General features: G+C 34.7%; 1 protein-coding gene across 1 annotated transcript in view; it reads right to left on the bottom strand.

The window, feature by feature from the left end:
• pard3bb (par-3 family cell polarity regulator beta b) overlaps positions 1-17,589 on the bottom strand; it is a 386,633-nt gene that overhangs the window by 93,378 nt on the left and 275,666 nt on the right. The window contains 1 exon segment of the mRNA XM_051118598.1: positions 3,407-3,523. Coding sequence (XP_050974555.1) covers positions 3,407-3,523 — 117 coding nt within the window.

Genomic DNA, 17,589 nt, shown 5'->3' with positions numbered 1-17,589 from the left:
ATGGCAACAGCTTCAATCCAAAAAGTGCATTTAACCCTTGTATTGTTTTGAATGCTATATTATCACCAAATCTTGGATTTAATCATTTTGTCAACTTGTTTTCTTTCAGTTAGCACAGAATTTGTATTTCTTTTAGAACTGATTGGTTGTGGACCTCATTGTTTTGAACTCATGCACCTGTTTTTGAGAAGAAAAAAGCATTGTTTGAAAATAATTTTACCAATGTTCACTCAAAAACTGAGGTGCATGAACTCAGATCAGAGGTATTATAATATTGCATAACCAGAAATTTAAAAGCAATTTGTTAAAAATGACCAGAACGCAACATGAGGGTTAAAGGGATAGTTCACCCAAAAATGAAAATTCACCCTTATGTTGTTTCAAACCCATAAGATCTTAATCTTTGGAACACAAATTAAGATATTTCTGATGAAATGTAAGAGCTTTCTGACCCTGCATAGACAGCAAAGCAACTACCACATTCAAGGCCCAGAAAGGTAGTAAGGACATTGTTAAAACAGCCCATGTGACATCAGTGGTTCAACCAGAATTTTAATGAAGCTACGAAAATACTTTTTGTGCTAAAAAAAACAAACAAAAACAATGACTTTATTCAACAATTCTTCACTTCCGCTTGTGTCGTGATATTCTTGTGAATGGCGGTCGACGGGAGGTCGCACCACATTATAACATTAAGTCCTAAACTAATCTTGCCTTGTCATAAAAAGATATTTTAGAGACAAGGAGTCATGTCGTTCCAAACCCGTAAGAACTTTGTTCATCTTCAGAACAAAAATTAAGATATTTTTGATGAAATCTGAGAGCTTTGTGACCTTGCATAGAGAGCAACGCAACTGACATGTTCAAAGCTCAGAAAGGTAGTAAGGACATTGTTAAAATAGTCCATGTGATATTAGTGGTTCAACCGTATTGTTATGTAGATACGAGAATACCATTTATGTGCAAAAAAAAAAAAAAAAAGAAAAAGGACTTTATTCATCTGTTCTGTGTCAGTCACAAGAGTACATAACGCATGTAAGTAGTTGCGCTGCTGTCTATGCAGGGTCAGAAAGCTCTCAGATTTCATCAAAAATATCTTAATTTGTTTTCCGAAGATGAACAAAAGTCTTATGGGTTTGTAACAACATGAGGGTGAGTAATTAATGACAGAATTTGCATTTTTGGATGAACTATCCCTTAAAGCTATACACATTTCATCAGTTTGTACATAAATCTATCAAACTGTAGGCTAATGAACCATATTATTCAAAGAATTTTTAACTGTGATTATTATTTACAAACTAACTATTTTATTGAGTGGGTTGATATGGTTCTTGTTTTTGTGCAGTGTGTTTCAGATGATGTGCCCTTCTCCAGGTGTCTCATTGAGGTAGGTAAGATTACTGGGGAGTAGTCATCCTCCTTTGAGCCTTGACTCCCAAATTTCTTTTACTCCCAAAGGGTATTACCTGCAACTGTCGCTTTGTTTTGGCTCAAGGGATCTAGTCCTGACTCTCTAACTGCATAGAACAATCTGTACAGTTACAGTCGCCTACATAGTCAGCAATTTAAAGGGATAGTTACCCAAAAATGAAAATTCAGTCATTAATTACTCACCCTCATGTTGTTCCAAACCCGTAAGACTTTTGTTCATCTTCGGAACACAAATTAGGATATTTTTGATGAAATCTAAGAGCTTTTTGACTCTGCACAAACAACAATGCAACTGCAAAGTTTAAGGCACAGAAAGGTATTAAGGACATTTGTTAAAATAGTCCAAGTATCCGGGTTCTACATCAGAACGCTGGCTCTTGCGTCAGCAGTAGAGGCTGACATTTTTTCGGGAATCCCGCGGGATGGGAAACAAAATCACTAATAATCACGGGATTGGGACAGGATAGGAAAAAATGTCAGCGGGAGTGGGCGGGACCGGGAGTCGTAACGCTATGAAACCCAACTTTATACACAAATATACCTTTTATATAAATAAACTATAAACGATATATTGTAATTTTGAACTTAATTTTAGTTGACCTGTCTCTTTATGCTCTCATTCTGTTTGCTTTGGTGTGGCTGGTTAAGCAAGTGAGTTCATGACAGACAGATCGTTAACGACTGGTAATACAGCAGAACATCCAAATGCTCACCTATCATTCATCGACCATATGGCTTTTCATCTGAAAGATGTATGTAGTAGCAACTTTACATGGCCGCTCAATCTAATGTTAACCTAGAAAAATGTGCGCTATTGAAGTGTGGAAGCCGAATAGTAGCGCAGTACATGACAGAGGCGCCGGTGCGGTCACTTGCTCTTAAAATACCGTCATTTTTGGTCATACAGATAAGAGTGATAGGCATCTTTCGAATCTGTAAAGACTCAACGTTTATTTGTGTGCACTCAGAAAAACAAGGAAACGTTGCGCTTTTGTAAACTAATTAAAGCAAAAAGGACGCGCTTTCTGCCGTCTGTCTCATTGAACTTGAGGGCGTCACTTTGAAACTCTATGTATACTTGATTTAGAGACATGAAAAATATATCTACAGAGTGAAATGTCTACTTTCAAATGGACCAATTCAAATAGGAAACGTGTGTTTGCATGAATGATTAACATGAAATTTAATGTGTGTGCAATGCACTTGTTTAAGATGGCTTTCAGTTCAATAAAAAAAAAAAAAACATTTTGCATTTTTATTAAACTAATTTAAAAAAGTTACGGGCATACTATGATCTGTACTGTATTCTTTACTGTAACTGGCAGATTCCGGCCAAAAAAACATAATATGGGAGTGGGAGGGAATGGGAGTCATTCTTCTGGGATTGGGACGGGACGGGATTTTCTCCCAGTTTTTTCATGGGATTGGGATGGGATGGGATTTTTTTTGTGGGAGTGGGACGAGAGAGGTTTGAAAATCCACTCCCGTGTCACCCTCTAGTCAGCAGCACCACATGCAGAAAATAAATTGTTGAATAAAGTCATTATTTTTGTTTTCTTTGCACTCAAAAAGTATTCCCATAGCTTCATAACATTACAGGTAAAACACTGATGTCACATGGACTATTTTAACAATGTCCTTACTACTTTTCTGGGCCTTGAACATAGTAGTTGCATTTCTATCTATGCAGGGTCAGAAAGTGCTTAGGATTTCATCAAAATTATCTTCATTTGTGTTCTGAAGATGAACAAAGGTCAACATGAGGGTAAGTAATGAAAGAATTTCATTTGCACTATTTTACCCAATACATATGTACTACGTACACTACTTTTCGAAAGTTTGGGGTCCAAACGAGTCACTTATGAGATTCGATCTGATTTATAATGCTGTTTATGTAGGCAGTCGAAAACAAGACAGCTCACTCACACAGCTGATTCATTGTGGTGTGACGGTGTAATGACATCAATCCCACCTTTCTCTCTCTTCCTTCATTCTCTCCAATTCTTCCTCGCTCAGAATTTCTGACGTCTGCTTCTGCGCATTCATTTTTGTCTCCGTCTTGCTCTTCTCTTCTTTTTTCTTTCCAAATCTGAGAGAGAGAGGGCATAGAAAGACATCACTGAGTGATCACTGTTTGCAAATGACGTTTATCTAGGAAAACAGGCTGAGTGACTGTCTAGTGTGTGTGTGTGTGTGTGTGTGTGTGTGTGTGTGTGTGTGTGTGTGTACACCCTGGGGAGTTCCTAAATCGCTGTAGGGGCCAGAGCGTGTCAGTAGAGATGTTCTGTTAACATGCATCATTTCTGCACCAGTGATTGAGTCCTGCACCCGTCTCCATTTTCTCTGCTCATAGAAGGTCATTTCTCTTGTGTGCCTGTGTTTCAAACCCACTGCCGCCCAGCCGAGCAGCACAGCACGCGGCTCCAGCGCAGTGTATCAATGTCAGAGCGAGCAGAGGCCATGGCCTCCAGCTACACACGCACAAACACACACCGGGACTCCTCCAAGCGCACACACACTCTGTCAGAGGAAATCACACCAGTGTCCTTTAGCAACTCACATCCGCCTACCACTCAAACACAGGAATTGGATCTGAACTAGATTATCTTCACATGAATCTCACACATCTGCACACAATGTGAACACGTCTGTCATACATTCAGTAACGAGCTGTACGGAGTCCTACACAGCACTGCAGGTGGCACTTATACACACCATGATATCACTTCAACATAATCACAGGCTCTGAACTACTGAGAAAAATAAAGATAAAAACACATAATTACAAAAAAGATTCAGCATGTACGACATTTCACATATTGGAATGAATGAAGACAGGAAGGCACAAATGAATGATGAATGAATGTATGAACAAACAAAAAGTACAACCAAAAGAACAAATGACTGAAACAAAAGGACAAACAAACGAAGTAATTACTGAACAAATGAACTTAATGGAACGAATAAACAATCAAATGAATGAACTACCTTAATATCTAACCAATGAATGAAAAAAGGACCAAAAAACATACTGACACAGACAAAATGGTATGGAAGCCTGTTTCCGCCAATGAATAAAAAAAATATAAAAAGGTTATTGTGACTTCATCTCACAATTCTTTTTCCACAGAATTGTGAAAAATGTTATAAAGTCAGAATTTTGTGATACAAACTTGCAGCCGTGAGTTCTACAGTCAGAACTGAAAGATAAAAACTCACAATTTTGTCTTTTCTTCTCAGAATTGCATGACATAACTTCACAATTGTGAGAAATAAAGTCAGAAGTGTGACTGTAAAAAAAGTTGTTTCAACTTAGTGTTTGTGCTGCCTTAAAATTTTAAGTTTACTCAACTCAAATATTCAAGTTGTAATGTAGTACAACTTAACATTTCACGTTGACTAAACTTAACATTTTAAGACAGCATGAACACTTTAAGTTAAAACAACTTTTTTCTTTGCAGCATATCCCGCAATTCTGTTGTTTTTTTCCCCGCAATTCCAACTTTGGGATATAAACTTGCAATTGTGAGTTATAAGTCCAATTTTAAGGGGGATAAAAGACTTATATGCTCTCAGAATTGTGTGTTTATATCTCACAATTCTGACTTAACTCACAATCGCCTGTTATAAAGTCAGAGCTGCGATATATAAACTTGCAACTGCGAGTCAAAGTCAGAATTGTGAGATATAAACACGCAATTCTGAAACCATATCAGTTTTTTTCCCTTTTAAATTGGACTTTGTAACTCGCAGTTGTAGGTTTATATCTCAAAGTCAGAACTGCGAGATATAAACTCAAGAAACTTCAAGAAAAAAAGTCAGAATCGCGAGTTTTTATCTTGCATTTCTGACTTAACTTGCAATTGTGAGGGAAAAATTGTAAGATAAATAATTACAATTACCTTTTTTTTTATTCAGTAATGGAAACGGGCTTTCATAAAAATGATATGAAGGAATCACTAAATAAATCAACAAAATAATTAATTTAAGAAAACAATGAATGAGCAAATGAACAAGCAAAAGAATGAATGAACTACTTAACTAACAAATTAAGGAAACATTAAATGAATCAAGAAACAAAAGAATCAAACTAGCAAACAAATAAATGACAGAATAAACTAATGAAGGAAAGACTGAAAAAACAATGAACAAAGGTATTAATGAATGAATAAAATGAACCAATAAACAAATAAACAAACAAAATCAATATGAAGGAGGCGAAGTGAATGAGGCTTAAGAGAGTTGCAAGTGATAACATGGGCACAACCCGCCACAGTGTTGCCAGATCAAGCTGTTATAAGCTTTTTTGGACTTGTCTTTTAACTTGATTCGACACATTAGAAAATTAATAAAGTGGGTAGTTGCAGTTAAGGGTTAGCGATATCTTTATCTTATCTGATTTACAAAACATTTGAACTAATTACGGTTTATTCTTCGGCTTTTATTTGTTTTCCTAGCAATATCTGGCAACACTGCTGCCGGCACTTAAACTGACAGTAATCAAAAAAGCCACGGACAGGTTATTGCTGACAGGATACCACATTCGGCAAAGCAAACGCAAAAAAACATCATGATATTATCTGTCAAAAACGTTATCAAAAACAGTAGCATTTAACACTAGTACAGAGATCTGTAGAACAAGTAGATTACAGAATGAAATGAAATATGCAAACACTAGCCATGAAGAAGTCTATACTATTTAACTCAGTATAGTAGTGACAGTTACGCTAAAAACATGCACAACTGAACAACAGACAAATGGAGACTGCAATGCATAAAGCCTCTTTCATTTGTCACGTGCATGTATATATCTTTCTCTGGAGAACCTATGAGACATCTAATGCGATGCCTTTAAAAACTAGAGTTTAACACGAACACAGAAGGACTGTGTTCAGATGTTGTGGGAAACTCCGGAGGGCACAGAGCGAATAAAACGAAAGGAGTAGCAAAATTCAGAGGTGATTCACCCTTGCCTGCAGCTCAGTCATCAAGGCTTCTTCTAAGTCAACAGATTTGTCCAGAACATTTCCTTCTTTCACTCCATCTCCACCCGTTACTCAGCGCTCGAGCAGGGCGGATGATTCACTGCCCGTCAGCGCTCCATCTTTCCTCTTGTTTCCAAACAAAGTCCAACGAACAAACGTCGTGTTGCCAAGTTGCTGATTGACATTGCCAGGAGGAGAAGATGGTTTTCCCAGACAAACTGGGAAAGTGTTACGATATCTGTATGAGGAATAAGGTGTCAGAATGATCAGCGAGCCTGCGGTTAAAAACGGGCCAAATGAACTTTCTGCCACCCTAACAAAAGACGTGGGAATTGAGAACATTTACTGGACATGATTATTTCTTACTGGCCAAGAAACTGTATTCTGCACTGTGAAAATATTAAGATACTGAGAATTATTTATGAACAGAAATTCACTCCGCTCATGTTTCATGAATGAGGCCCAATAATAATTTCGTTGGCCATTCATATTGCTTTAATTTGATTCGCTTACATCACCTCCGTCAGATGAGATGTTTTGAGACCAAAATATAAAACGCACACGCACGCACAGCTCTCAGAGGACTCCTGTACAGTAAGCGACCCCAGACATGTGAGACAGCAGGAGACATCTTCACACAAACACATTTAGTTCTTCAGTGTAATCGGTGTTGACTAACGCAGCTTAAGTGCAGACCAGATTTTCCATTCTCCACTCAAACATACAATAACATACACTCATCGCTTAATACCTGTTCTTACAGCACTGCCCTCACTTTCCTACAGATATACACGCACATAACTGAAAAGTAAAAAGAAAATGAAAACATACCAAAAGTCATGTCATAATACACATGTCAGAATTTTGAATTTCTCTTATAAACTGTCCTTTCTCTAACATAGTGTTTCAGAGATTCATTCTAGTGAATGATTTAAAAAGTGAGATTGATTCTAGTGAACTATTTAAATGACAGATTTTTTTAGTGAACAAATTCAAATAGTCAGATTCATTCTAGTGAACTGATTCAAAAGTGAGATTCATTCTAGTGGACTATTTAAATGACAGATTTATTATAATTTATAAGTTCAAACAGTCAAATTTATTATAGTGAAATTCAAATAGTCAGATTCATTCTAGTGAACTATTCAAATGACATTTATTTTAGAGAACAAATTAAAATAGATTCAATTAAGTGAACTGCTTCAAAAAGTGAGATTCATTCTACTAAACTATTCAAATGACAAATTTATTTGAACAAATTCAAATAGATTTATTCTAGTGAACTGATTCAAAAAGTAAGATTTATTCTAGCGAATAATTTAAATGATAGATTTATTTTAATGAACAAATTCAAATAGATTCATTCTAGTGAACTGATTCAAAGGTCAGATTAATTTTAGTGAACTACTTAAAAAGATTTATTTAGCGAACAAATTAAAATAAATTCATTCTAGTGAACTATTTAAAAATTACAGTTTTATTTTGGTGAACAAATTCAAACAGTCAGATTCATTCTAGTGAACTATTTAAATGACATTTATTTTAGTGAACAAATTAAAATAGATTCATTCTAGTAAACTGATTCAAAAAGTGAGATTCATTCTAGTAAACTATTCAAATGACAGATTTATTTTATTGAACAAATTCAAACAGATTCGTTCTAGTGAACTGATTCAAAAAGTCTGATTCATTCTAGTGAACCATTTAAATGACATTTATTTTAGCGAACAAATTAAAATAGATTCATTCTAGTAAACTGATTCAAAAAGTGAGATTCATTCTAGTAAACTATTCAAATGACAGATTTATTTTAATGAACAAATTCAAATAGATTCATTCTAGTGAACTGGTTCAAAAGTCAGATTCATTCTAGTGAACTATTTAAATGACATTTATTTTAGTGAACAAATTAAAATAGATTCATTCTAGTAAACTATTTAAAAATGACAGTTTTATTTTGGTGAACGAATTCAAACAGTCAGATTCATTCTGGTGAACTGGTTCAAAAGTCAGATTCATTCTAGTGAACTATTTAAATGACATTTATTTTAGTGAACAAATTAAAATAGATTCATTCTAGTGAACTGATTCAAAAAGTGAGATTCATTCTAGAGAACTGATTCAAAAAGTCAGATTCATTCTAGTGAACCATTTAAATGATAGATTTATTTAAGTGAACAAATTTAAATAGATTCATTCTAGTAAACCAATTCAGAGAGTCAGATTTACTCAAAAATAACTTCAAAAGAAAGATTTATTTTAATGAACAGATTTATTTTGTGGTTACATCCTAAAAAAGGTTAGATTCATTCTAATGAATCAATAAAAAAAAAAAAAATCAGATTCATTCTACTGAACTAATTTAAAAGTGCTAATGTATTCTAGTTCAACTAATCAGATTCATTCTATTGAACCAATTAAAAGAGTCTAATTCCACTGAATTGGTTTAAAATAAATGCAGTGGGCAGCCGTGGCCTAATGGTTAGGGAGTGAGGTTTGTAACCGAAAGGTTGTGGGCTTGAGTCCCAGATACGGCAGGAATGGTTTATGGTTATTATTAATATTTTTCTGAAAATTTTCTTTGTTAGTTTTAACAGAAAAGTATCTGTTCAAGTTAAATAATGTCATCCTAATTGAGACAGAGATTGGATTTTCATTCAAAAACTCTCAATGTCTAAAATCCCCTCGGCTCTTATTAAATTAGCATTATTATCATCATCCTATACATATATTTAAGAAAATACTGTTAGTCTGTGGTGTAACGAGATTTTCAAAAGAGTAGCTAGACAGTAATTTAACTAGTTTAATTTAGTTTGGAAAGCTACTGTTTTAAAATTACATCTCCACTCTGATATCCAGCCAACGCCTTAACATTTACAGTTAATACTGCAATTTATTCAGCCAAAACAGGAAGAACCCAACTGTATTCAAAGCCTGAGGTATGTGAGTGTATACCACTAAAGAAGCCTTGTAAACACAAGCATGCATTATGCTAAATGTGAATGAACAGATGAGAAAGGACAAGCCATCCCACTGTTTCTCTCCCTCGATCACGCACCCTTCCTGTATGTCCTCTGGCTGTGTATTTGTGTGTGGATGCAGCACTCTCATAACTTAATTACTGTATTTATCTTATTAGACTGCAGCTATTTAATGTTAGTGCTTTGGCATGCGCTTCCTGCACATCCATTCTGCTGCCTCATTAAGATCAGGCCCTATGAGACCTAAACGCTAAAACTCGCACTCACATTAACACGTAACATTCTGCTAATGCATTCTGACATAGCATTTATCAGTACAATGAAAAAAAATTGAGCAGAATGACCATGAACGCTCAAAAAATTGTTGGACAAGTCAATGAGATTTTAGCACAGCCAAACAAATCAGGCATATCAAAGATTAATATCATAAAATATTATTTGTTTGAAATCCAGACATATTTATTTTGACATGTGCCGCCTTAGGCTGACACCAGATGATTTTCCCCAAGACTAAGTGGATGCACCAGAGACAAACGTTTCTTTTAACAGGATCTCTGACTCTAAGCTAAAGGGCACAGCGGCCGCTATCAAAGGAGGAGCCCAGCTGAGCCCAAACCAGCACATGGATAAATAAAGGCAATAATTAGGCTGTCATAAGAGACCCTGCCACTTGCTTCAGCTGTTCAGAGATGCTTCAAACACAGCCTGTCAGTTAACCAGGCACAGTACTTAGAGTGGGAGTGGTTACAGGACAAGAGAAAGACAGATGTGGCATGCCAAATTACTACTAATAATTATGAAGTCACACTGGAAAATATGGATTTTTTCCCTTTAATTCTAATCCTCAAATTTTAGTTAATGCAGTTTGTAAATTCCCTATTAAATAAATGAGTTGAAAACTATGATGTAATATTTAAAACAATTCTGATTATGTAAATACATTACAATACATGCTTTAAAATGCAATTTATTCCTGTGATGTAGGGCCCTGTGATTTGCGTAATGTGGAAAACAAGGACGGAATCTGGGAATCCAGTCATGAAACTGGAATTTTCTGTATAACACAGAATGTCATGAATTTTGCCAAATTTGGGATGAATAAATCAAAAGTAGGTCAGTACACTTAAACCAAACCACAACATGAACTAGTGTTTGGGAATATTAAGCTGCAAAAAAAAAACCTATTTAAATATGAATCCTACAAGTTATGTGTGAATGAATGGCGCAGATGCATGGTTTCGTTTACTACACACATATTTAAGTGTGCATGATGCCCACAGTGTTTTTAACCTCTGGCACCTTAAAATATGAGTACACAAACACACAAACATAATCTCTAGAACTGCTATGAGAGTCACTTCATGAGCATTTTACGGTTTCTTTTGAGAAAAACTGTTGTCATAAAGGTCTTCAAAGCAACCCGTCAAAATAAAAGTTTGGTTTAACTTGAAGAAAACATGACAGAAATATATTACTTAATGTAATGATACTACTACTACTACTTATTATTAAAACTATTATTAAAACATTATTTCTTAAGGAATAATTATCAGAGAAATTATTTTTTAGAATTACCAGGAAAATGTAAATAGACAACACAGTATTTCTATAAATAAATAAATAAATATTTTAAATATATATGTATAATCAATTAATTAAAGATGTTTCGACCACTTGAAACCATACATTAATAAAACATATTTCATATAAATAAAACATATTTCATATTGCATTCTAAACTTTAATAAATTACTGTTAAACTGCATATGTTTCATGATTTCAATTAATTAGACAATCTTCTTCTTTTTTTTTTTTTTTTTTTTTAATGAAACCACTAAACAGAGTCTAGCAAAATTAAAATGGGGAAAAAGAATCCAGAAAAAAAAAAGAATTTAGAAAAAATCTAATTAAACAGAACTTGGGGGGAAAAATAAAACTGATTTTATAAGGCCCTAGTGCTGGTAAAGCAGTTATTACTTCTGTTTTCAGTGTCACATGATCCTTCTAATCCAGAAATCATTCTAATGTGCTGATTTGCATATGAAGAAGCATTTCTTATTATTATCAGTGTTGAAGACTGCTTCAAAAGAAAAATTTTTTTGCATAAAACTTGTATAACAACGTAAAAGTCTTTACTGTAGTTTTTGATCAATTTACTGCTAATTAAAAAAAAAAATACAAAGAAAATGATCAAAGATCAAATTTTAAAAATTCAAAAGGAAATTATTTCATTCTTCTAACATGAAGATGAAAAAAAAAAAAATTAAAGACAGATATTAGACTTTGTCTTCCCACAATTACACATCACGTGACTTTTTGAGATTTAAGATATGATTATATACAGTCAAAACAAAATTTATTCAGACGCCTTCAACATTTCTCACATTATCACAGTTTATTCGCTATAGTTTAGAAAATGGTAATGAAATTTGACAAGAACTCATAGTTAAACTGTCAAAACAAATTTGCCTTGATAATATCAGAAAACTTTAATAGAAAGGTATGTAATGGATTAAAATCAACCAAAAATTCAGACAACTGCTAGTATGACAATATTTCTATCAATACTTTGTTGACCAATTACCAAGAAATGCTTAATTTTGTTCAGTTTGTGGTGTAAAAAGGTCGCTTTGGCAATTCAAGAAAAAAACTCTTAAGCAAAACATGGTTAGATCAAAGTGTCTGGTCACAAATTTTTATCAGTTTTATTGGTAGTCCACTGTATGAAGAATTTTTGGGTATAATATGTCAGTTTACTCTTTTTGGCTATCCTCACTTACATAAATAAACTACAGTGTCTTGTACCCACTAGTAAAAAAAAAAAAAAAAAAAATATATATATAAAATAAAAATTATAAAAAAATCAAAAATTATATCTGGCATCTGAATAATTTTTAGTCTGACTGTATGTTATGTATATGCAGTGCGCAATTGATTTTCACAATTTTTAACATCCAGGCATTAAAAGTTTCAGCGGAACAACCCTGAAAATGGCAGAGACATACCCTATGTTTTTATTAAAGCGTGACGCTAAATATTGTCCTAACAATGTACGACAATTGCAGCATCGTTAAAGTGATTTAGTACACTGATAGTTTATCAAAATTGAGTGTAAAATTGCCTAACAGTGAAGTCAAGAGCTGCTGATTGTTCCACAGTGTTAAATTCATCATGCTGCAGTAAACTCTACAGGGGGTGAAGGCCCGCGGAGAAGCCAAACTGTGCTGATCATTACTAAGAAATACATCACGGCTCTCTCCCTCTCTCTCCTTGTGCCAAACATTCATTTCCTCCATGTCTAATTAAACTACCTGCTTGTAAAGTAAAAATATAGTGTCTTTCTCTCACGTTTGCCCGTTAATTCACTCCCCTTCTGGTTTTCTGCTTTGCTAAGACTATCTCTCTTTCTCTCTCAGAGAGCTGTAGGCAAATCTGTATCCTCTCCGGATAACGTTTCCCTGAGGGCTGCGGGAAAAGAAAAGACTGGGATTTAATCTTTTCTTCTGAAGAGATGGGATGAGTGAAAAAGGTGCTTTAACAGTTTCTCACTCTGACCATCTTTAACACACACATTCTCTGACACCACATATACACGGCAAGGTTTATTTAAAGGAAACCCAGATGAATGGAAAAGCGCTTCAAATGAAGCGTGAAGAGGAAGGGGTTACGATTCAAACATCTGCAGTGCACAAAACTGAAAATCTTACACATCCAAACAGCGTACACACGCAGATAAACACAATGACCTCACACACACTCGCAGAGCTTCAATGTGCTGATAAAAGGGGACCCACAGGGCCCGTCTGTGTGTGATCTGAATATGATGGTATGTGGGGTGAGCAGCAGTTCACATCAATCCAAAAAGGAAAGACAAAGACAGCAAGAGAAACATGAAAAAGCTCAAAATGCTGCAGGGTAAAACTCTAAAGGCCACTTTCCCAGACACTGATTAAACCCAGTACTACAGTGAAAGGGATAATCACTGTTGGAAATGTTTCAACATGATCTATGGCCAAGAAAGCACAGCGAATGGGGTAAAGCATAAGAATATAGGATTTTAGAGAGGACTAACAGTTATAAAATAGCTCCCAGACATTCACAATTCAAAGTCAATTTTCACTCACCTTCACATTGTTTCAAAACAGCAAGATTTTCTTTATATAGTAGGTGGAATTTAAAGGAGATGTTTAGAATCTTTGCTTGAAGAACAGACACATTTAGTCTGTTTTCCACCAAAAATCTTGCCTTTCACCATCTTCAACCACTTAAATATCATTTGCGCATACATATGTTTGAAAGTGGTGCATTAAGACTTCAGGCCAGTGTTATTTAAAGGGATAGAAATAAGCCCCACGAAGCCGTGGTTTACAGTGAATTTATAACAGCTAAAGGGCGCTGTTAGGCACGATGTGAAGCGGAGTTGTAAATTCAATGTAAATCCCTTAGCTGTTATAAATTCACTGTAAACCACAGCTTCACAGGGCTTATTGCTTTTATAAAACGGCTATTCCATGTACGTAGTAAGGTTTCACAAAATGAAACAGAGCAAATAAAGTGTAATATTAATAAAAACATTACTCTTCCTCCAAACAATGTAGTTTCACAGAAACGGTTATGGTTGCAACAAAGTGGTTGCTGAGCAACACACAGATGTAAACAAAGGTGTATGTTTGTAGAGTCATTTACAACAGCTTCGAATGCGGCTCAACCAATCAGAAATGAGGACTGGAACTATCAGTTTTATAATAAAGCAATAAGCTCCAAGAAGTCGTGGTTTACAGTGAATTTATAACAGATAAGGGGCGTTGTTAAGCAAAATGCGAAACGGAGTGCCTAAAACCCCCTTAGCTGTTATAAATCCACTGTAAACCATGGCTTCACGGGGCTTATTGCTTTTATAAAATAGTTATTCCGTTTACATAGTAAGGTTTCACGAAGTAAAACAGAGCAAATAAAGTGTAATGATATTAAATAAAAAATATATTCTTCCGTAAAACAAAGTGGTTGCCGAGCAACACACAGACGTAAACAAAGGTGTGTGTAAAGGTTGTAGAGTCATTTACAACAGCTTCGAATGCGGCTCAACCAATCAGAATCAGTTTTATAATGAAAATTCTGTCATTAATTGCTCACCCTTACGTTGTTACAAATTAAGATATTTTTAATGAAATCCAAAAGCGAAAAGTATTCTCGTAACTTCATAACATTATGGTTGAAACACTGATGTCACATGGACTATTTTAATGATGTTTTTACTACCTTCTGGGCCTTGAACATGTCAGTTGTGTTGCTGCTTATGCAGGGTCAGAAAGCTAAAAAAAAAATTATATATATTTAATTGTTTTTTATTTTTATATTTTCATTTATAATTTAGTTTAAGTTTTAGTTGTTTTGTTATGTGTGTGTCATTATTTATTTATAAATATTTTTATTTTATATTTTATATTTTAATTTTTAATTTTACTAATTCAACATTTCTAAATTTTTAAGTTATTTTTTTATTTTCTCATCTTATATTTAAAGTTTAGTTTATTTCAATTTTAAATTTTTTTTGATAGTTTTAGTTGACGATAACAAGACAGAAAAGGCTTAGTGTCAGTAAAAATGAACACCGCTGATTTTTTCATAACGACATGTGACATGCCAAGGACCCATTTAAGGCGCTTTTCTGACTTTTTGGAAACCATTTGTGGTTACAATATTCTTTTATTGTAATAAAAGTTTCACATGAAGTCATAGGTTTGGAACGACAAGGTAAATAATGGCACTGTTTATTTTGGCTGAACTGTCCCTTTAAGCATTGATTGTTTTGATTTCTTGTGAGTGATGGTGAACAGGAGCTGTTTTTCAGGACACCTGCAGACCAGAGCAAAGCAGTCTCCACTTTAATTATCTCTCCCTACTGCCTTTCCATATTCATTATGCTCTATTCCACCGAGACGCACACAAACCGACACACACTCACTTTCAGGAACTCTTGCACACACACATGCACACACACACAGGAAACAAACGCACATGCATAAGCAAAAGGAAACTATGAAACTATGATGAGAGAGAAGGCAAATTTTAAAAAGGACAAACACACATTTCTATTCATTTCTCTCCTTCTTTTGTCCGTTTCTTTGGCAGTGGAGTCATGTTACAGCGGGATTCAAAACCCAAATAAGATTAGCTCTGGCTGAAGTGATGTCACCACTTTGACCTTTCCGACTGTCTGCCGTTCCCAACAGGGCACCGCTGAAATAATGAGACTTCGTTACCATAGCAGCTTAATAGGTGCCAGTTGTAGAAACTGAATGAGCCAATCAGGACAGAGCAATGCTAAGTACCTTCTAGCTGGCCTGAAAAATATCCACTTTAGCCAACGAACATTCCTGACACGTCAAGCTGTTAATGCCCGAAAAGTGCAAATGGGTGTTAGGCTATTAAGAAACTGCCCTTTAACAAAAGGCGACTTGGAAAAAAAAAAAAGACAAAAAACACTTCATACATATCAATACAATGGATAAATGATAAGGAGCCGTTGAATGAGGCCGAACGTTCTGATTGGCAGTGAAGCATGTTTCTGAAGGAGACTGGGTTGTTCAAATGGCCAATTAGCAGCTGATTCTGATGAATTCATTAGCATGTTCTCAGGTAATTAGAGGAAGCGGCTGAGTGAATACTAAATATTCAACAGGAGAACAGACACAGTGCCACACAGCTCGCCGTGTTCCTCTGTAGACTCTCATTAGCATAAACACACACACTCTCACACACACACTCTCTCTCAAGCGCCCATCTGCACTACTGAGAGACTGTTTCATACACAGATATAAAAATTCACACCTCTAAAATAGCCTTTCCATTACAGGAAGTAACTAAGGAGTAGGTAAACAAAAAAGTCTTCTATTAACATGCAGAACATATTCTCAGGAAGAAATACATTCCTCATTGATGAGAAACATCTTTAAAGACACTAATGAACCAATCTGATGAAGACAGTTTTCTAGATTCTAGTTCTTTTTTTATAAATCTAATATGGTAAAACCTCATGCCTTATGAACAAAAGCACAAAGATACTTTCAAACTAAATTTTGGAACAGGAAATAAAGTACAAGCAAAAAGTCAAACAAACAAACCATAATTTACGAACTGACTTTGCTAGTCTGAGTTGGTGGTATTTATAGTTTAATGGAAGGGACAATTTTTTTCTAAAGATAATTGGAACAACATTTTTAAAAACTTTTATTTTGATTTTTGTTATATGAAGGTCACATTAAACTGTCTTGGAAAATGTTTTACCATGGGTTCACCCATTTATATTTGCTACTTTTTTTAATGCTTTACAATTTTCAATGTTAAAATATAAAAAGTAGTTCATGCAAAAATTTAATTTCCCTTATGATTTTCTCACCCTCAAGCCATCCTAGGTGTATATTATTTTCTTCTTTCAGATGAATACAATGGGAGTTACATAAAAAAATGTCCTGGCTCTTTCAAGCTTTGTAATAGCAGTGAATGGGTGTTGAGATTTCAAGGTCCAATAAAGTGCATCCATCCATCATAAAAAGTGCTCCATACGGATTCATTTTGTTATGTGCGTGTCATTATTTATTTATATATATATATATTTAGTTTTAATTTTTAATTTTAGTAATTCAACATTTCTAAATTTTAAGTTTTTTTTTTTTCATCTTATATTTAAAGTTCAGTTTATTTCAATTTTAAAAAGGTTTTTAATAGTTTTAGCTGACGATAACAACACAGAAAAAGGCTTAGCGTCAGTAAAAATGAACACAGCTGATTTTTTCGTAAAGACATGTGACATGCCATTAAGGCGTTTTTCTGACTTTTTGGAGACCATTTGTGGTTACACTATGCTTTAATTGTAATAAAAGTTTTACATGAAGTCATAGGTTTAGAACGACAAGGTAAATAATGGCACTGTTCATTTATGGCTGAACTGTCCCTTTAAGCAGTGATTGTTTTGATTTCTTGTGAGATTTCAAGGTCCAATAAAGTGCATCCATCCATCATAAAAAGTGCTCCATACAGCTCCAGAGGCCTTCTAAAGTGAATCGATATGTTTAAGAAAAATATCCATATTTAAAACTTTATACACCGTAATCTCTAGCTGCCACTAACTGTTGTACGCACGTTCACGAGAGAGTGGAGTTCCAGCGGATGACGTAGGACATAGGTGT

This window comes from Labeo rohita, chromosome 9 (genome assembly GCF_022985175.1).
Source record: "Labeo rohita strain BAU-BD-2019 chromosome 9, IGBB_LRoh.1.0, whole genome shotgun sequence".
NCBI classification, from domain to species: domain Eukaryota; kingdom Metazoa; phylum Chordata; class Actinopteri; order Cypriniformes; family Cyprinidae; genus Labeo; species Labeo rohita.
This window is presented reverse-complemented; position numbering and strand designations above follow the sequence as displayed.